Raw genomic sequence first — 22,240 nt, 5'->3', positions numbered from 1 at the left:
TATCAGTTTTAAAAAATAGAATTAACTTCACTGATGGATAGATAGTTCTTGATAATTTTTTTTCAAGGAGAAGTGGCTGCTAATCTAATGCTAGGGAATTTTATCCAGTTCTCTCACAAGAACACAAAGCGTAAAATTTTATTTTTTTTACATTAAAATATTAGTTATTATCACTTGAAAAAAAAAAGAATTAACTTCACAGGTGGATGCATAGTTCTTGATATTTTTTTTTAAGTCAAGGAACAGTGAAGGGGCTGGTAATCTAATTCTATGGAATTTTATCCAGTTCTGTCACAATTTTTTTTTTACATTGAAGTATCACCTATTATCCGTTTAAAAAAAATTAACTTCACTGATGGATAAATAGTTCTGGATATTTTTTTATTCAAGGAGAAGTGAAGTGGCTGCTAATACTATGGGATTTTATCCAGTTCTGTCACAAGAACACAATTTTTTTTTTTTAGATTGAAATATCAGTTATTATCCGTTAAAAAAAGTTAACTTCACCGATGGGTAGATAGTTCTTGATATTTTTTTATTCAAGGAGAAGTTGCTGCTAATCTAATGCTAGGCAATTTTATCTAGTTCTCTCACAAGAACACAAAGCGTAAAATTTTATTTTTTTACATTAAAATATTAGTTATTATCAGTTTTAAAAAATAGAATTAACTTCACAGATGGATGGATAGTTCTTCATATTTTTTTAATTCAAGAAACAGTGAAGTGGCTGCTATTCTAATGCTATGGAATTTTATCCAGTTCTGTCACCAGAACACAAATTTTATTTTTTTACAGTGAAATATCAGTTATTATCCGCTTAAAAAAAAATTAACTTTACTGATGGATACATAGTTCTTGATATTTTTTTATTCAAGGAGAAGTGGCTGCTATTCTAATGCTAGGGAATTTTATCCAGTTCTTTCAGAAGAACACAAAGAGTAAATTTTAATTTTTTTACATTGAAATATTAGTTATTATCAGTTTTAAAAAATAGAATTAACTTCACAGATGGATGGATAGTTCTTCATATTGTGTTTAATTCAAGAAACAGTGAAGTTGCTACTAATCTAATGCTATGGAATTTTATCCAGTTCTATCTAATTTTATTTTTTTACATTGAAATATCAGTTATTATCCGTTTAAAAAAAAATACTTCACTGATGGATAGATAGTTCTTGATATTTTTTAATATAAGGAGAAGTGGCTGCTAATCTAATGCTAGGGAATTTTATCCAGTTCTCTCACAAGAACACAAAGCGTAAAATTTTAATTTTTTTACATTGAAATATTAGTTATTATCAGTTGAAAAAAATAGAATTAACTTCACAGATGGATGGATAGTTCTTCATATATTTTTTTTAATCAAGGAACAGTGAAGTGGCTGGTAATCTAATGCTATGGAATTTTATCCAGTTCTGTCAGTAGTTAACACTAGTATAACTGTAGAGTACAACGCCTGCGAAAAAGAGTTGTACTCTACAGTTATACTAGTGTTAACTACTCTGTCACAAGAACACAAATTTTATTTTTTACATTGAAATATCACCTATTATCCGTTTAAAAAAATAGAATTATCTTCACAGATGGATGGACAGTTTTTGATATTTTTTTATTCAATGAGAAGTGAAGTGGCTGCAATCTAATGCTAGGGAATTTTTATCCATTTCTCTCACAAGAACACAAAGCGTAAAATTGTAATTTTTTTACATTGAAATATTAGTTATTATCAGTTTAAATAAATAGAATTAGCTTCACAGATGGATAGATAGTTCTTCATATTTTTTTTATTCAATGAGAAGAGAAGTGGCTTCTAAATGCTAGGGAATTTTATCCAGTTCACTCAGAAGAACACAAAGCGTAAAATTTTAATAAGTTATCAGTTTTAAAAAATAGAATTAACTTCACAGATGGATTGATAGTTCTTCATTATTTTTTTTATTCAAGGAACAGTGAAGTGAATCTAATGCTAGGGAATTTTATCCATTTCTCTCACAAGAACACAAGGCGTAAAATTTTAATTTTTTACATTGAAATACTTGTTGTTATCCGTATAGATAGTTCTTGATATTTTTTTTATTCTAGGAGAAGTGAAGTGGCTGCTAATCTAATGCTAGTGAATTTTATCCATTTCTCTCACAAGAACACAAAGCGTAAAATTTTAATTTTTTACATTGCAATATTAGTTATTATCAGTTTTAAGAAATAGAATTAACTTCACAGATGGATGGATGTTTTTTATTCAAGGAGAAGTGAAGTAGCTGCTAATCTAATGCTAGGGAGTTTTATACAGGTCTTTCACAAGAACACATAGCGGAAAGGTTTTATTTTTTACATTGAAATATCAGTTATTATCTGTTTATGAAAGTTGACGTCGTACGGGGCTGTCTATATTGCCTCCGGCAATTTATTTGTATATAATAACAAGGCAAAGAGTGGATAATGTAAGTGATTTTGAATGGCGAATAGCTTTTCAGTAGAGAAGAAAATGAAGTAAGAGAAGAGTTCCACATTTGATACGAATAGATGAATAGGTCGTCGTTAGGTATGTTTAACGTTGCAATTTGGCAACGGAGGAAATAGACTAATATGAAAGACCGAAATTCTACAACATTAACAGAGGTTCACTCCTCTTCCCTTCCCTTCCCTCATTCTGTGTCTCGAAATAGGAGAATTGTAGCTGCTAAAAACTATGAAGAACGTGCTTACGCTCAAACGATCTCTGTTTTGAATCCATTTGTTTTTATTAATGGTGAATTTGACAAACCATTTGTTGAACCCTATTTAATACCGCTGCTGTACGGATGTCCAAAGGTTCATAAACAAAACGTTCCAATGAGACCAATTGTAGCATCTGCGGATATGATTGGAACTTTTGGAACTTCTTTGTCGGAGTGGTTGTTAAGCAAATTACAACTTGTTGCCAATGCTCTTTAGATTATGTGTCCATGTTTACGAATATAGAAGTCGAGGAAACCTGTCAAATAAGCCTTAAGTACTACAACGTAATATCAAGAACTACTCAAGTCGCTGCGAATGTATTCATCAAATGTCTGGAATTCTTTACTAGCTACGCTACCTTTTTCATGTTCAATGGACGTATGTATCGGGCTAGCTATGTGTAGTAAACTCGCACAAGTGTTGGCTAAAATTCGGACTAATTATGCACTTATCATTACCCTCAAAGAGTACTATGCAAATGAGATTTCATTCATGAATAAATATGTTGACGATATTTTCGCGTCAATCCACGAGAATTGTGTCGAGCCAGTAAAAGAAAAAGTATCAGAAACAGTCCAAATGGAACGTTAAAAAATGAAAACGAATGCTTGGAAGTCGAATTTTTAGATGGCGTCTTCCGTCGCAATCACGATTTATCCATTTCATGCCGTTGGTTTAAGAAAAGCGTCAGTTCGTTTGAGACCTTGAATTACCACTCATATCACCCTATGAGCATGAAGAAGAGCGTTATTTTTGAAATGATCCGGCATGTCCTTGCTGTTGCTTCGCCTGAGTTTATGGACAACACGAGAGAATTACTGGCTAGAGTACTGAAGAAGCTGTCAAATATTTTGCAAGCACAGCGTAAACATTAGGTTTACACCGAGCTTCCAAAATATTTGACAGATAGCTTATACATTTTGTGTCATATTTTGCAAGCATTTTGCAGAGTTCGATTTTGCATGTATTTTTCACGAACTCTGTACTAGCCTTTAAAAATTGTGCTTAAAATTGAAGAAGCCATTTGATGAGCAATAAATAAACAGATGGCTCGAATGCCAGAAAGAAGACTAAAATATCAGTTAATATTTTTCCAAAAAATTGTTTTATTCCCACAATGTTTTATCCTTCCTTATTTGTCTTACGACCTCTTCCAAAATTTTACAGTCATATGCTTTGGTCTTACGACGTTATCCGACGTGTAGAAGCGAATAGCTCGTTGAGCGGTTTTTACGGCTCTATAATCTATTCCAGTCAACAATGGTTCGGTAAGTTTGCCACGGGAGAAAGAGATGATCGATCTTGTATCACCGCTATTTGCCGAGAAGAGACCTCTTTCCGCGGTAGTTATCATCGGAAAACTTTCAGTTTGTACGCCTTTTTGGAATGTTTTGCTATCATCATCTGCTCTAAAAAATGCACCAGAGAATGAAGAGGTAATTTCCGTCCAATTATACTGAGACCACAAATCTTTGGGTTCGGGTGTGTGCGGATATTGGACGTAGGTAAAATTCTCCGGAACTGAAAGTAAATTAAGAATCTCATGTTTCCGAAGGCTGAAGTGCAAAATGTGTAGCAAGTGTAGTACTTGCGTGCAAGATGGATCAAACAACAACGAATATTCGATGAGGAGTCATTCAGATAGTATGCACGTTGTCGACGGAGGTCAGAAAAAGCATGAACTTTATAATTTTATAATCTTTTTTGTATATTTTAGTGTTTGGAGAGGTGGAAGCCTATTATTTACAGTGCGCGTTTTTTGATTGGCTACTTTGATCAAGGCTGTAAACTTTATGTTGCTACGTAAAAAGCCAGCACAAATTCAACCTTGTGAGCTATACATCCAAGTTTACTGCCTTGTCATTAAAAATTTCAGCCAGAGGCATACCTATAAAAATAGAACAAAAACGGGTACTCACGTGCCAATTTATCCGTTTTCTCTCTCAATTCATTGATTAATGTTTGCATCTTATGGAGCGACCATAAATCCGGTTCGTCATCTAAGTCTAAGGCTTCTGTACTGTCATAATTTTCTATGACACAAATTCCGTTTCGATATACTGCTAACTTAGTCGATCCATCAAAATTGAAATAAAGTTGTCGCTCTGTCTCGCTCAGCACATCGATTTTAATGGCCAAAAATACAGCCGACGGATCGAATGTTTCCCGTTTCTGGACAATGTGTCGGAAATTGGCCATCGGTGGTTCCATCATTGTGGGATACTCCGATGAGTAGAAGAACGTGTAAATATTCCTGTTAAAGTTAACGGACAGAAATTCCATGAAAGTCATCTCCTTTGCCAACAGGACAACATCGATGTCTTGCAAAAGCTTCAAAAATCGGAATTCGGTTTCGACTGACTTAAATTGGTCAAAATTAATATTTTGTGGAGACAGATCGTGGGAACGAGCCCGTTGTAAAACAATCAACAGTTGGTCCAGCGAACCGTTGCCTGATCTAACAGCCACAAGTTTTTCCGCAAAATTTTGTTGAATTTGATTTTTGTACATTTCGAAATCGTTGACAAATGCAGTGATATTATCGGACTTCTCTTTGGTGATATAGCTTTGGAATGCCGTTCGATCGACCATTAGATCATTTATTTTTTGTTCCACAACATTCAAATCTTCAAATAATTTGATGCTGGAATTAATCGTTGCCAAGTCAATCGATCGCAAAACCGAATCGAATAGTATCTGAGTATTGAACAGTTGACGAAACACTGATATCGGCAAGAGTTCGAAGAACATTGCCTTTCCTTTGCCATCGTTGCCTTCAGTTAGCAATCGTGACGAATTCTTCATCAATTGAACAGCTTGAGCAAGAGTTGCTGGCGTATTATCTGGCAGCACGTCGCCGTAAACCTCAAAACTGAATTCACGGTACTCCCGCAATTCTTCATCCGTCAGCGATACACTTCCGTCCAATGACACGGATGCAAATAACATTTCCAATTTGCCACCAAGACTGCCTTTCACAATTTGCTGGTCCATGCCGGCCGAATTACTGTCTTCGACCGAAATGAAAACATTACCTCCCCATTGAATCCCAACGACAACATGAGTGACATCCAGCTTCTGTAACACCTCCAAATCGATTAGTTTTCGTTCCTCGTGTCCGGCAAGATTAATTTGCTCGAATTCGGTTTTGATCAAATTTGCAATGGATACTTTAACACTCTCCGTTCGACGCTTTTTATCGCTGATAAATCTACCCGATCCGCTCGCCTGAACCAAGCCGCCCAGAATACTAAGCTTAGCTGACGCTCCAACATCTAAAATGTTGAGTTTTTCATCCAGTGTGTCGAGCATTAAATATTTAATGTTCGAATGTTTGTTATGCGTAAAATGAATAAATTGACTGGCATTCTGAACGCTGGTCATTAAAGATATGCGCACAAATTGGTCAGTACGAGCATCGTATAATTCGCCGATTTTAGCCACTCGGCCCAGAGCCGATACTGTGACCGGTTCCACCTAAATTGACAGAACGTCAAATAAAATAAAAACGAATGAAAATATTTCGACGGAAAAAGTTTCTATTCACTGACCAAAAGATCCAAGCTTTGTGACGATGACAAAGTTAGAAAACCTACAAGCAACGAAATCACTAGCAACAACTTTTGCATTATTAACAAAATTTAAGTACCTTGACGAAGGCATACTGAAAGATATCTAGCTACTATCGTTTGTATTTATACGAAAACTGTAAACAATAAATTGATTATTATAAGCTTATCATTATCCATCTCAACAGGTTGCTTCCACCAGATCTTCAGACAATTTCTTTATTATCATGAAATATTATGGTAATAAATTAAGGAAGAAACTATTGGCACCGGGTGCCATTAGTCTCTTTATAATACTAAGGCTAATCACACCCGGTGCCATTAGCCATAGTATTATAAAGACACTATTGGCACCGCGAGAAATATAGAAATTGTGAAACTCATACCAAAATGGGAAAAAAACACTAAGAATAGATATTAATAAATATCCGTGAATTATTCCGAAATTTTACCTCACAAAGTCGAAATTTCCAAATTTCGGAGATTTTAAATTACGAAAATTAAATTTGCAAAAATTTCGGAATGATTTCATCCCTTTACGAAATGTAACGTTAAGGCGTATTATTGTTCGACACTATAGAGAATTCATCCCATCATTTTACGAAATGTACCGTTAAAGAAATCAATTTGGTTACCCAAATAACGTTATTCGCTTAACCGAATTAATTTTGGTTATAACGTTATGGATCCCTGTAAACACGGCAGAGTAAAATAAACCAGGCAGTAGCGGTTCATTTTTGAAACGTCAAATGAGGGACTTAATACACCGTATGAAAATGAACTCAAATGAACACTGACATCAGTTGAAAAATTTAATTCGCAAAATAAATAAGGCTACTAGATTATTCAGGTCCCTAGTCAAATGAGCGCTCCTGCCTGGGTTACTTTACTCTTCCGTGCTGTAAAGCGACAGGAAGTGACCCTGTTTTCCTGAATAAATTCACCTGCACGTAAATACGTAATTTATGGGTGGCCCGAAAAACTATGCACACAAGAGTTTGATCTGCGATTCGACATTTTTTTTGATAGTTATATCTATGACTTCACTTCAGAATTAATAAGCTGCCGATTAATTTATTACCATAATATTTCATGATAATAAAGAAATTGTCTGAAGATCGAGTGGAAGCAACATGTTCAGATATGATTTGATAATCAATTTATTGTTTATGGCTTTCACATAAATATCCACTATAATTGCTAGATATCGTACAGTATTCGTCGAGGTACTTAAATTTTTTGACTGAATTTATGACTGGAACAACGAGTACCAATCAGTGAGCTTTAAATCTTCCAATTCAACATTCAATTTTCCTATAACGAAAAAACTGATGAAGCTCAATGTACTTACATTTTTTTGAATTGGATCTTGGATCTTTTCGCTAGTGAATAGAAACTTTTTTCGTCAAAATCTTTTATCGTAATTTTTTCGTTCCCTGACGTAACGTTACGAAAACCGATAAAATGTAACGTTATTACCAGAAACAAAAAAATTAAAGTTACAACTCATAACGATATTGAGGTTGTGCGACACTTGTTACGTTATTTGTGCCATGTAATTTTATTAAAAGCTACGTTTTCGCAACAAGTGGCGAAAAGTAGGACTTTCCGTTGACACTATTGCGAAAAACGTTGTATACAACTTGATGATAAATGTTTTTTTAGGCAAACGATGTGTATTGTCACACTCGGCCTACGGCTTCGAGTAACAATCTTTACATCTAGTGCCAAAAAAAAGCATTTCTCACTCGGTTGTGTATATAAACATTTCAGCATACTGATGGATTTTTAGTAAAGTTTTTAACATTACGTAGTGGTTACGCGCTTGTTGGTATTTGGTATTAAAAAACACGCTTATTTTTCTTTAAAATTGTATCAATAAACTTTATTTAAATTCCGACCGGTTTCACATGCTACGCATGCATCATCAATGCTCATTATCGACTAAATAAATAAAATTGAAATAGTTAGAACAAAATCAAATCATTCACATTTATAGAACTCGTCATCAGTACTCAAATCATATGTGTCATGTCGTCAGTCAAACCAGTCAAATCAATTATGTCTTCATCTACTCTTCTCTCTATAACAAAAAGTTCAAGTAAAGGTGAAACAATGTTTCCATTATCAACATTCAGAACTCAAGGATAAAGTAAGCTCGATTGTATTTTGTTTTTAATGATATTTGAAGGCCTCTAGAGATCAGTTCCTAAGATCTAATCACTCCTCAGTGTCCATCTTGCTCCCATCGCTAGGATTCAAGGATAAAATGAGCTTCCATCAGTTTTGTTCGACTGTATTTTGTTTTTAAGGATAGTTGAGGACCTCTAGAGGTCAGTTCCAAACCATTCAGCTTTGACCGAGATATTTCACTTTTAAGTTTTACACTGAAACCGGTTTTTACCGGTTCAAAACACACAAAAAAATTAGTTCGGAAAGTCTGGCCCCAATCATATCCCGTCGGCAAAAATCAAAAAAGTTCTGAATCGAGCAGAACGCTTTTTTTCGACATAAGAAACCAGACTAAAATGTAATTACCGTTCTTTATACTTACTAAAAAAAACTGGCCAATACATCTTTGTTCCTTTAGGTTTTGAAACGCTTGGTCCATGGGGTCCTCGTGCAAAGCAATTTGTTTCCGAATTAGGCAAGAGAATCTCGAATATCACTAACGAGAAGAGAGCTACGCTTTTCCTTCGGCAGAGACTATCCATAGACATTCAACGTGGAAATTCAGCTTCTGTGCTCGGTTCATTGCCGTCAACCCAGTCATTGGACGAGGTTTATTATCTTCTTTCGAATGAGAATAAAAAACGATAGTTAATGTTTTCCCCTGATTCTCCTGAATCAGGCCAGTTTCCATGGTTCTGGATAAATAGAGTAGGGCGATTTTTGTTAAGAATAGAAGCCACTCCATGGGTGGAATTTGTGTCATGTACAGGTACAAATTTAGGATTAATAAAAGGTTTAGTTCATAATCTGAAAAAAAAAACTAATAAAATTACTCCATAATCCCATTTTGGCAATATTTGTATGTTAACGCATGCTGCAGGGGACATGGAATTAAAATAGAATTGGCTAATTCGTTGTAGAAAGTAAAAAATTAATTTCAAAAGACGGTGGTTCTGATAAACATGTTAAATCTTGAACTAAAAGAGAGCGACAATCGATTGGAGCGTCAAACTCCACTTAGATATCATCGAAAATTTCTAGGAACCGGATGATACGAATTTACAAAACAAACTGCCTCTCAGTGCTGTTATATGGTTGCGAAACATAGAAGGTGACGGGTTAAATTGAACAATTGTTTAGACCAGGTTAAAGCGCCTTACATCGTATGTAAACATTGCTATAGTCAACGCACTGTCCATTGTATGAAAAGGAATAGCCAACTTTGATCGTTTCAGCCCTCTGTTTGAGTGACGTCAAAGTCAGCTTTGGTGCTAGACAGTGCGTTGAGCAGCACTCTTAAAGCACCTTTCATCTCATGTAAACATAGCGATAGTAAACCACTTTAACCTTATCTTTTAAGGCTTCTAAGGCCAAACGTTATGTCGAAAGGAAATTTGTGGAAGATCTTCGAAACTTAAGATATGACAACGATGATTAGGAGAAGAAAATAGAACTGGGTAGGACTCACTCTTCGTAGACCCTGTAACGATATATCGAAGGCTGCGCTAGATTGGAACCCGCTAGGTAACAGGAAGAGAGGACCTACAAAAATTACGAGGAAAAGGACGATAGTTGAAGAAATAAGTCAAAGAAAAACCTGGAATTAGGTCAAAGCCCTGGCGCAAAATCGTGTGCTATGGCAACAATTTGACGGCCTGAGCTCCATTGTGGATTCGGACAAGATGATGATGGTCAAACCTTACTCATAGGAAGGAAAATCAGTTTTTTTTGACAAAATGCCCCTCTCCTACAATCCTATTTCATTTGATATAAGAACAATTGACGTTGTTTATAGTCTATAATTATGATATTAATTCAATTTAAAAATGAAAATGCACATTTCGAATATCCATATTCGAATTGAATTAATGCAAGTAAAGTAGTATACACAGGAAAGAGACTGTGTTACATGTGAGCTAATTAGTAGACGTTAGAGGAAATTTCGCTCTTGGTAAAATTTCTTATTTTCTCAACATAACTATTTTATTTCTAAAATTTGTTATACAATAACAAAGAAAATGTTCGCACAGCACAATTTACCTTCAGTTGAAAGGTAAATCACAAAATCAAATTACAAAAAAAAAAATCATGACTATGTATGAACGACGGCACATGCCAAAACGAAAATAAATATGGATGTGGTCAGTAGATTTTCGCTCCCTTGTAGTTCATATCGTAGAGGAAATCTTTGACCGGTACTGATCCTTGCCAGTCTTTACTTTTTGCGATCTCTTCCACCAAGGCCATGTTAAGCGGACTCGTTTGGCACATCTCGATGAGCGCGTACAGCATGCATTTGTATAAATCTATCGATGGAAAGTCAGTTCTAAGAAATCGAGAATGGCATTGAAATGAGATAAAACTTTGCACTTACGTCGACAACGCTCTCTGGATACATAATTGACCAGAATTGCAATTAAACCCGCTTCTCTGGCCTAAAAACAATAACATTACTATGAACCAAGACTATTTCTAATATAACATGTTCGATGTTCTTACCTTCTCTTTGTGGTCTGTGTTATCTCTAACCAAATTGATTATCGTTGATAATATTATTTCCTTTAGTGTCAGCTTAGTATTTCTTTGAATTGTGCAAAAGAATTCTTCGGCAATTTCATCATTGGAACGAACAAAGTCGAACAAATGTACAACGTTTTGTATCAACGGAAAATTGAATTTATTCAATTGATGACGTTCATCCGTTGCTGCATAAGCAATTACTTCGAATAATGCGAATAGAAGCATAACTGTCGAGTATTTCGGTATGGACGACGGGGAGGTGAGTTCTTTTTTCGAAATGAATTCATAGCATATGCAGTCTAGTAGTTCCGAAGAAACGCGGTAATCTTTTCTACCATCAACGGGTGGTGTACTAATGCAATCAACAATAAAGTGCAGGAAATATGTTTTCTCAAGATCATCCAATTGCTGGTACAAATGCCTAATTCTCGATTCGTCACTCATGAAATGGTCTAAGAAAATTGTTAATCCTTGCTCCTTGAGTGGCCCGTTTTGTTTCTCTTGACCGTAATTATTGAGAAGAATTTTGAATATATTCAATCCTTCATGTTGAGCCAGACGGGCTATACCGTAAATACTGTAAACAATGTGACTGCATGTGTCATTTTTATAAACGTTTTGCTGGAGATATTTCATTAAAATCTCGTTGAATTCCATCCAAATGAGAGTGTGATTCGAGCTATTCCATACCAAATCGAACAATAATTGCCACGCACAAGACATGACTTCATAGTGTTTTTGTTCGCGTGACGGCAAGGCCAAAATATTTTTAATGAAATCGAGTACATTAGCTTCAATTATCCATTGTCGATCTGCACCTTTAGCCATTTTACTCAATGCTCTAAAAGTGTCTTCTAGGGCTCGTAATTCCTCTTTTTCCATTGAATGCCAAATTCCATTGTCTGTTTTCCAACATTTTCGTGTTTTCTGTTCCCAATTATTAATATTGCAAACTCTAGCTAGAACAGAGTCCCATTCGGTTCTGAAAGGTTTTGCATTAAATGAGCAATGTTTGCAATGGCAAATTGTTAGAAATATTTACCGTATGTGGAAATTGCTCATGGTGATGCGTGTCTGTGATGATTTTAGGGAAAGCGTGTCCTGCAAAAAATAGGTGGCATTCAATCGGTGTTTGGGGTAGAAATTTAGTGATTCTTCTTAAATGGACGAAAAGAATTAAAGTATTGAAATTGAAGTTGTAGATCAACTTAATGAACCAGTCGAAGTTGTTTTATAGAAATTTATAGATTAGATTCGTCCTGCTACTCGTTCTGGTGGGAGGACGACTTTTACCTAATACTTGTGAAAACGTTCCATGTAGGTAAATGCTGTGCGTTATACTTATAGCCTTGTACATTATGGTGACGAAAATTGGGAGTTTAAATAATTTTTCTTGTATTTTTGAGCTCTTGCATCTAAAATTATGGACAAAAAGCAATTACGTATGGTGCCGCTCGTGCTGGAACAGACAATATTGCTTAAAATCAACAGCCCGAGACACCCACGAACATAACCATTGAGTATGGCTTTCACTCGGTTTTCTGGCCCGTTTCGCTATACTTTGTTATATTATATCTGGCCTACACAACCATTCAAAAGTATTTTATCATTATGTGTTTTCAGTGTAAATTGTCAAACATTGAGAGTACGCCGAAATTCGTTGATTTTGAGTCGACAGTTCTATCGATTAAGCTACGGCAGCTGAGCGATTCGAATGCAAGCATACACCGTCAAAGTTATTTCATTTCAAATTGAATATTTCCGAAAATTTGACTGTGCTTTTGAACGACATTTCACACCATTACGTTTGGTTTATTCTATTACTTCAATGGTTTCATTTATTTATTACAGGCTAAGCAATACAACAATTACAACGAAATGGTTTAATGTTCCGTGGGAGATTCCGTTTCCGGTAATTTCAATTCGATTCGTTTGTTTAAAAAAAAAATTTGACAAATGAACCGCGCAGAAATGTTTAACAATTCTAGGGAGCTATATATTAATGATTGATGGATGTTCTGTTGTTGCCGCATGTTTACTTGTATCAATTCATAAAGGATTTATGGAATTCCGATAGTCTCAAAGTATTTTGATGTCTCGACAGCGCTATGATGCGAAATGAAATTCCTTACCTTACCAGTCTCGGAACTTCTTGATTCAGATTGTGCCAAAATATTATCAGATTTGTTGTTAATTTTCTACCAGCGTTTTGGATTTGACGAAATTCGATCAAACTATTTACCAATTTTTATGATATCAATGCAGCCAGTAACGAGGCAAGTATTTCTAAATCTTTCTCCACAGCATTTCACAAACACTAAAATTATCGTCTAGTACGAGCGTACTACGCCGATGTACGGGGGCAAAGTTTTTCTTTAGCTTCTTATTCTTATGAATAAAATTTCGGGTTTTCAATTAAATAAAATTGCAGACTCTGAAAAGAAAATTCAATGGATTTGTCACTTTCATATTTTCATTTCCAAAAACGATGCTATATCTTGCACCAATAGCTTCACGCCGATTCCGATGATTAAATAATTTCTTCTTAAGCTCATTAAACAACCACTCGCCAATTCATTTTCACTCCCTGCGCATAGGTGGACACAGATTCATTGTCAACATTCACTATGACTTTACAGTCAGTGTTTAGTCAAATTCTCGGAAGCGTTCCCACGCTCTCTTTAAGACACGTGCGTTATGAAACAATAAGCACCATTCGAAGATAATAAAGCGTCGCAGGACGATTTAAACTGATTTTTTTTTTTCAAATTGTTTACTATAATTAATTAAACAACCACCTAAACACAGAGTACAATAAACTCAGTAGGGTTAAGGAACGCTCATCACACATGTTCCAAATTCTATTCGAACCCCATTTAAACAGTAGTCGCATTTGTTTTGACCTGTAACAGGTGTTCTGTTCAATTTCATATTTCGAATAGGATGCGTTTCAGACACTACCCAAAATAGGGATTAAATGAAATAAAATCGAAGTTTTGTCTCTATTTCTTATCAAATAGGGTTGTGTATACAACAAGCATCATAACCGTGAATTTACATTGGTAAAAGAAGTGTTCATATCGCACACTGTAATGCATAATAAATTGCAGTTAAAAAGCAGCACACCTTTCGTTTTTAGTAATAACACAGCAAATCGTGGAGCAGGTAGTTCTATTATTTTACGTTTATTTATCGTGTGTTGAATGTGTAAATTGTTTGGATGCCGAAATGTGTCTAAATGATTATTGCAAAATCATAATAACACATAAATCGCCCAGTTTTTTTTTTGAGGCCAAGTTTAAAACTTTGCTTGTTTATTGATAGATGTCAATCTATGTTACCGATATTTCTCCGAACGAAACGAACGAAACGGGAAAAAATTCAAATTGAGGCACTAAAGTGCAGTTTGCTAGCTTTCTGTAAAAATGCGGATTTTAGTTTTTAAAGGTGAGTACACAGAAATGAAAAATATATGAATAATGTTTGAAAAATCGACACTCTTCAAAATGATTGAAAAAATGTGGCGCGGAGCTTTAAATATGCGAACGAAAATTTCTGTTTTATGTGATTATTTAAATATTAGTTGAAATTAATTTTTTCTGAGCTGGGATGCAAATATTGAACTTAAACTATTTAATAAAACACATGAAACAGAAATTTTAAGTTGAACATTTACCCCATTTTCTCAATTATTTTTTTGGAGATTGTCGATATGTTTTCAGATATTTTTCACGAACTGTGGAGTAGCCTTAAAGATTAAAAACTAAAATCGATAGATAGTATGGTTGTCTACGAAACACTTTCATTTATTGAATCTATTCAGCCTTCCTATTCTCAGTGTTAATGTTGAAACCGAATAAATTTTATTCTGGATTTTCAATAATTTTGCATAGATGCAACAACGTCAATTAATTCTGATAAAAATCAAGAAGATTACACCATATGAAAGGCCTTGACCACTAAATTTGATTATCCGTTTCATTTGATGTTTGTTTGTAACACACACGCAATAATTGTTGTAGGTACATTAGGTTGTATACAATGTAAACAAACGAAAGTCTACCACTGTCGGTAAATGTTATACCGCTTCAAAGTCAAATGATTTTGTAAAAAAATTTCATTGAACGATACTGGGTTTTTGAATGTACAACGACAGTGAATTTTCTTAGACAATAGCAACCATTCAGCTGTATAAGAGTTATCGTGTGGTAAGGTCTATGTTCTCTTGTTTTGAGTAAAACTCTGAGAGATTTTGGACGTTTTTACTCTTGTTAGTTTATATTTCTCATAATAATTAAACTTTCAAAAATCTTGTACTCTTCCATATGATGCCATGCGAAAAACTAAAAAAAATCAAATGGATGCGGAAATCAAGGGGAAGATGTCACATCTATCTAAGGACGACCCAAAAGGTATAGTGGTAATAGCTCATTTTTTATATTCGATTCGTTGAACTGTTGCGAGTAGAACATAGTACTACGTTTAATGAAATTTATTTTTCATGTGTCGGGCCGAAAATGAGGGAGCATTGAGATTTTTTTTGGGGTCTCGGCCCGTTACATGAATTTTCTTTGAGTATCTGTTTTGAACGATTGATTTTAGGCTTTTTCGCATGTAGCCTGAACGAAGCGACAATTCACGAAATTGACTAAAATCAATCGTCCAAAACAGATACACAAGCAACTATTGTTGTCGACGCTCGGGGTCTTGAAGTTAGGGTCAGCCTAAAGGTGCTTAAAATCTTTTTCATGCGATTAGTCGAGGGAAACAATTTTTTGAAAAAAAAAACTTTTTAGTTAGCCATGAGGGCCTTGAAGAGACGTACATTTTAGGTGAACAAATAGGTGGTTTTGCCATGTCCCTGACCGGATGCAGTGACAAGAATCCGAGATATGGTAGGTATTGTGACAGAGCCTAGCCTCTGTGGTACCATTGCATGGAAAAACTTCCTTGGATATGTTTCACTGCAAAGGGAGCGATTATAGTGAAAGTCTACCGAAAATCGACGAAATTTGTCACTTTTTTTCACTTTTTTGAGGTTTTTTATGTGGGTATTCATTATTTGTTGCTGATGATAAAAATGAGATCAACTAAAATAAAGAGTTCCTCGATGTATCTCATAGTCTAGTAGCCCTTTCGATATATCAGGACTATTTTCTATAGCAAAAAGTCTAGTATGAATCAGTTTTTGGACTTTTAAGATGGCTTGTCAATATTTATTTTTAATAAAATTGTTAGTTAAAGTGAAATAAGCTGAAATAAAGAATTACTCGATAAACCACGTTGGCTACGTAGAATACAATTTAAAAGTTCAAACGTTTTACGAATATATTTCGACTATTTTTCATTAAAATATTTGTTATATCATGCCCGCACGTTAGCGGGCGTGACAGTCCACTACAACAAAATTTTACAAAAAATTTTTTTGGGGCAACCTGTTACAGACGGCAAGCATATGACATAGTATTAGCATAGTATTACTATCGGGTCTATTACTTCCATCGATCAAAGTATTTTTAAGAGATTGATTTCAAATCTTGTACTTCATTTTTTTTAACATGCATATTTCTATACAAAGGACCATATTACCCAGAACTTGTCATTATTTTTGTAGTCGTTATCGATAACAGATGAATAACCGTATAAAATAGTATACAATCAATCGGTAACATTTTCAGCTCTAATAAGATATGTCTCCTTCAATAATGTAACATAGGATGACCGGTACCGGTAACAGAATGACTTTTTTCAGGCGTTTGGGACCATAATTTTGTGTAGTATCTACTTAACATCTTAGTATTTTCGACGCGTTGCCGGCAGCTTACGGCTTAGCCTGTATTTGACGCATAAAATTTATTTAATCATCTTGCTGGTTTTTATCGTGTGTGGATCGGATGGGAACAGTTTCCGTGATTTTTTGAAGTTTAAATTTGTTAAAACTAAGATCTACACAGAGGAAGAACTTTCATTTCGCTTGGAAATTGAATTACAGATTGAATGCAGGATCCATCCACTGAGAATGTTATAGATTAAATAGCCTCAATACAAACAACACACTCTATTATCCGTAGAGTGTGTGTTGTTTGTATTGAGGCTATTTAGTATAGATATCTATACGGTATTAATTTACTTACGCGTTTACTCATTTGGTGAGGGGCCTTTACTTCAATAAAACACTGCCTTTCGCGTTGCTTATTTTTACTGATTTTTCCTCACTCCAATGGATCACTGACTTCACACCTGCTTCTTTTTACTTCTTCTGTCTTTGATTATCCGCCATTTTCAGTCATCTACATTATATATCTAGACGGTAAAATACCGTCTCATCAATTAAACTTCGTATTATGTATTACTGTAAGTATTATTCGCAACAATAGAAGTCGAGATAGACGTAGTGCTACATATCCCAGAATGCTTTCTTATACGTTAGATGTGTAGATTGTAACTGCAGGCCGAGTGTGACAATATACATAATGTGCCTTAAAAAGCCTTCACCAAAAGAGCCAACGAATGTGTTACTTTTCGTCACTGAGTTGAGAAAACATTATTTTTACACCGAGCGGTAATCTATACCAATTATTACGGAATGAGTAACTAGCATTTTTTAATACTGCTCCTTACGTTTGTTCTAATCTCAATTATAACAGCCGTACTTATTGTACTTTCATTTATTGGTAATTTGATTAAAATACCTCGTAATATACGCAGCGTCGTTATCGAAGTAAATAAATCTTCAAGTGCATGTGTTTTCGGTTCGATACAGTGTGTATTCGCATGATACAGATAAAGCGGTTATCGGTAGTGAACGGTAGCTGTTGAAATCTATTTTTAAAAACGAAAACCGTTAAATTCTTGATACCATGGATTCCTATCTACACACTCTGCAGAAAATATTTTATGGTCTAATCAGAAACATTGCAGCATTAAAAATGTTCTAAAGTCGTAAATGAAACCAACGATTTTGTGGACTTTCCTAACGAATCACTATAGAAAATTAAAAATCGATTCGTTCAGTTTCAAGAAGACTGGTAGAAAAAATCAAAAATGTACTGCAGTACAACAATAAAATCGGTTCTAAGTTACTGTAACTGTTTTGTTTAGAAACTTACCTAACATTTCAGGCTGTGCGGAACAATTGAAAAGATAAATAGATTAACCTAATGCCGATAACGTAATTAATTGATTACCTACTCAGGCGGCCTATCTCTCTGGCTATTTTTACTTTATTTATGAAGATTCGTGACATAATTTATATCTCAAGCAATGAATAAATACAATCCCAAACAATTGGCAACGGTCAGTACATTGTTTCTCTCGTCGGCGATACAGTCCAAAATAAAGCCGTGAACATGAATTCGTCGTTAAAGCTTGCTTGTCTGTTAGCAGTGTTTGCTAGTTGTTTGTGCAGAAGTGACGCTTTCGTCATTCCAAAAAATGAAACTGAAGGTTCGAGTTTTTGGAAAAATTAAGTTGCCCCCACCGGAAATGGACATTAAACGAAAATATAAAATTTCTCAGGTGGACCATGCCGCAATTTCACAATCCAGAACATCTTAGATATTACAGAGGAATTAAGAGCACGAATGCATTTACCTATTCCACGATTCAATGTACCAGCTTTACATCCACTCTTTGTTGAACATATCAGTTTGCAAGATTTCGAACTGTTGGCTGGGTTAGGAAAAAAATGATTTTATTGATTTCCGATTGAATTGAAACTAATTTTTGAAAAAATTATTTCCTTTAGGCTCGACATTCAATTGCACAATATCAGGTGAGCAAAAGTGAAATTTAGAATTTCTGTGAAGTATACGCATGCTAACGAAATGCTTTTCCCTCAGTTTCATTGGCTTCCGTGATTTCGAAATCAGAGATCTTGACTTCAATTTACTCGGATTCGATATTTCCCTTCAATTCTTCATTCCATCTTTGGAAATTTCCGGACATCATGTATCCAACGGCACTCTCTACGGACTAGTTCCAGTTATTGGATCCGGACCAGTGAAGTAAGTGAACGGGCGAAAATCGATCCGACGATTGAATTTAAAAACAAACATCGATCCGAATTTACAGCCTCACCGTTGCTAATCTAACATTCGACATTGCTGGAAAATTGAATCACACAGACATTGAGTGGGAGGCGGTTAATTTAAGTGTGAACTTCACCATTACCGGCATTAGCGGAGCTTTCGAAAATTTGTCGGACAACTTCTTCAACGATCTCTTGAATTTGAGTGGTCCGGAAATTTTGGAACTTGCATGGCCAGGACTTCAGCCAACAGTGGAAGAGACCCTCGGTTGGGTTAGTATCACTATTTTATTTCAATGACTTCTAAATGTGTGTATTCTCTCCGGGAAACTGCTACTCTAAGCTTTCTTTGAACTTTGCTCGAAGTTTCTTGAATGGAAACTTTAGAAGAGACGATGTCTCACAGATCAGTTGTTCTTCGATGTGCTAGCATCGTGAAAAATGTACGCAAATTTTCATTAATCGCAAGAATGGTGAAAATTCGCGGAAATTAAAAAAAAAATCACGAACAGGGGACGATCCCTGAGTCTTTCAATTCAATTTTAAAGACATTTTTGTTAATTTCGATGAAATTCACGCGCTGAACTATTCATTTTCAGGCTGTTGGCGAATTTTTGAATGATTTCACGCTCGAAGAATTGATGGGAATGTTGTTCGGAGCCGGCATCGACTGGTCGGATGTTGATGACCAAACAACAGCAGCACCAACAGCATTACCACAATATTGATGGCGCCTTTAGTGGCGACACCATAATCAATAAAAAAAAGTTTCATCTTATCATTGATTATTGTTTTTTTTTTCGTTTATCATCGAAATAAATTCTGTACTCATTTACAGTACAAAGTTCTTGTTGTTGGTCTTTATATTTAGCTCAACATATTTATCGTTTGAAGTCGAAGGTCACCGTAAGTTTTCTTTTCTTCTTTTTAATGATTTAATCACGAAAGCTCCAACCTTTTAATATAAGCTTTTTGATGAATTAAACCTACTTTACTACATACTTCCGACCAGAACCTATGTATTCATCACCATCGACCTTTTTTATGTTGTGAAAGGACTATGAAGGAAGCAATGGAAACCAAAAGAACACGCAAAAACGTTTCGCTTCGCTGTCAATTTGTTGGCGAATGACAGGCATGAATACTATCAATTCATATCATAGTATTACGGCTAAAGTTCAGACATATTCATTCATCCGTTGATTTAATGTAATGCCATTTTGCTGTGAAATCGTTTTACAAAGTTGTAAACAAGGCACTCCAAGAACAGGCAAAAGAACAGGTTTTATTAAAACTCTCATTTGGCCTTTTATTTTGTATGGAACGTTCGTAACGCAATTAAAAAAAATGAATTTATATGTGAATTTTGGACGACAGCGTCATGGAGGCCTTTTTTGAAATTATGGTCTTTTGCCTGTTCTTGGGATGCGTTGTTAAGACATGGTAAAATTTTATAGGAAACAACCCAGCTGCAACAAGCTAATAATACAGAAATGTCACGGGTGCTACTTGCAACTTAATATAACAAACCTTAATTCATTGTCTATAAAACCTAATTTGTGGGCTGAGCACCATCTGTGGACTAAAAGCGGTAGCAATATATACACCTACATAGCAGTGGCATCTTTTTGGGATGAGCTTAGGTATGTTCCGTTCCATTAGTCAATTACAGAAAAATCATTCACATTCCAAGGATCGAATCCGGTCTGCGTGTAGCCTGCGCGTTAGAAAGGATTTCACAATTTATATTTTGAAATTAATAGCACATTACGTTGGATCACATTAAGACACTCCTAGTGTTTGTTTTAACGTTGCAACGAGAAAATGCAACGGGCGCTGTCTTCAACATCACACAGTGTACAGCTAGCTGAAGAGGCAACCTAAGAAGTGAAATAACGGTCGGGCAACAAAAGATGCTGGAATTAAAATAATCGTCAGAAAACACCAATTTTGGCATTGTATTTAACTGAATCAAAACAACAAATCTGTTTCATCGTTTTTTGAAACAGATCCCGACCCCGAAACTTTCTAGTTTACTGAAGAACTGAAATTCTGCTTTACGTGCTTTATCTGGTCGGTAAATGTGAAAAATGTACTCAAAAAATTGCATTTACCGATCAGAAGCACGTAAATACTGAGCTCGTCCTCTTTTTATACCTAGTTCTTACCAATATCAAAATTATTAACTTTCCTAATTTTCAATTTCCCCAAAACTATGATAAATAATAATCTGCATGAAAATGTATCATTTCGTATCTAATGTATCTAATTTCGAGTAAAACGACGCATTGTGAACACCCCAACCCCATGTACTTTCCATCATCGAATCATCCATTATTAAATATTTATGCAACATACACACACTTTGGCGCAACTCTTGGCGCAACTTCAAAATGGTTATTTGTGGAATCGGTGCAATTTTAGCTTACAGGGAAGTAGTTTGATATCTCGTATCCAGATGAGTATCCGAGGTCCTCAGCCTGAGGTAGTTTTACTCATCGTGATATGAGACATCAAGTTATTTCCTGTGTGCAGTATGATATTTTTTATGCCTCTGAATGGTGCATCAGCTTGTAGAGGTAGTTTGGGTTTATCTTTGCATCGACACATAAAAAATGATAATATGCACCTATGTCCAATATTTATTTCGCAATCACAATCACCATCTCGTCAAAATAAACATTTGGACACAGGTCAACGCACTTCTTAGTGCGTTGCAGAGGTGCATAATATTTATTATTAGGCTCTTTATGCATAAAAATGAGTCAAGGCCGTGTGTTGGAATACATATCGTGAGCCTATTATTAGGTACTTTGCACCGAGATTCATACAAAGATTTATGTAACAGAGGCATTAAATATTGCATATTATGATTCTGAGCTGCATAAAGTAATATTATATGCATATGTTGCATTGTAAACGAACAAATTTGTAAATGTCACTTTCGAATCATTTCAAATTTTAACCGTTGCTGCCCTCTAGAAAGAACTAAACACTGCGTGGTAACATGCATACCACTTTGCCGCTTATTCGATAACAATCCGATCTTTTAGACAATACCTTAAAATCAACTGCAATAATTGCGATCAGTTTTTCTGATTAAATTAATTAATTTCTAATTTATTTTCCAAATAAATCTTTGAACTGCTATCAATAACCTATGATGTAGAATTATTTTATAAAACTGCATTTATACGCATTTGAAGGTAGTCAAATTTTCATATAATAAATA

General features: G+C 35.0%; 3 protein-coding genes across 4 annotated transcripts; 1 reads left to right on the top strand and 2 right to left on the bottom strand.

The window, feature by feature from the left end:
* Window positions 1-3,804: 3,804 nt before the first annotated feature.
* LOC119067868 (neoverrucotoxin subunit alpha-like) lies at window positions 3,805-6,371 on the bottom strand. Its single transcript, XM_037171128.1, has 3 exons — window positions 6,270-6,371; window positions 4,638-6,195; window positions 3,805-4,239 (listed from the first exon to the last, which is right to left on the bottom strand). Exons 1-3 carry the CDS (start codon window positions 6,345-6,347, stop codon window positions 3,860-3,862), a joined length of 2,016 nt encoding a protein of 671 aa, XP_037027023.1. The 5' UTR covers window positions 6,348-6,371; the 3' UTR covers window positions 3,805-3,859.
* Window positions 6,372-10,420: 4,049 nt separating this feature from the next.
* On the bottom strand, window positions 10,421-14,276 carry LOC119067867. 2 transcript variants are annotated; one of them, XM_037171126.1, is made up of 5 exons: window positions 14,106-14,276; window positions 12,022-12,080; window positions 10,959-11,961; window positions 10,834-10,894; window positions 10,421-10,765 (listed from the first exon to the last, which is right to left on the bottom strand). In XM_037171126.1, the coding sequence occupies exons 2-5, from the start codon at window positions 12,039-12,041 to the stop codon at window positions 10,602-10,604; spliced, it is 1,248 nt and encodes a 415-aa protein (XP_037027021.1). In that variant the 5' UTR covers window positions 12,042-12,080; window positions 14,106-14,276; the 3' UTR covers window positions 10,421-10,601. The 2 variants fall into 2 exon arrangements, with proteins under 2 accessions (XP_037027021.1, XP_037027022.1); XM_037171127.1 differs by lacking the exon at window positions 14,106-14,276 and adding an exon at window positions 13,112-13,201.
* Window positions 14,277-18,265: 3,989 nt separating this feature from the next.
* On the top strand, window positions 18,266-19,855 carry LOC119067866. The gene is made up of 6 exons (XM_037171125.1): window positions 18,266-18,425; window positions 18,498-18,654; window positions 18,727-18,753; window positions 18,821-18,985; window positions 19,053-19,281; window positions 19,608-19,855. The coding sequence occupies exons 1-6, from the start codon at window positions 18,329-18,331 to the stop codon at window positions 19,734-19,736; spliced, it is 804 nt and encodes a 267-aa protein (XP_037027020.1). The 5' UTR covers window positions 18,266-18,328; the 3' UTR covers window positions 19,737-19,855.
* The last annotated feature ends 2,385 nt before the right edge of the window (window positions 19,856-22,240 follow it).

Source organism: Bradysia coprophila (genome assembly GCF_014529535.1).
Source record: "Bradysia coprophila strain Holo2 chromosome X unlocalized genomic scaffold, BU_Bcop_v1 contig_130, whole genome shotgun sequence".
Classification (NCBI taxonomy): domain Eukaryota; kingdom Metazoa; phylum Arthropoda; class Insecta; order Diptera; family Sciaridae; genus Bradysia; species Bradysia coprophila.
The sequence above is the reverse complement of the archived record's forward strand: the minus strand, read 5'-3'. Positions and strand labels throughout refer to the sequence as shown.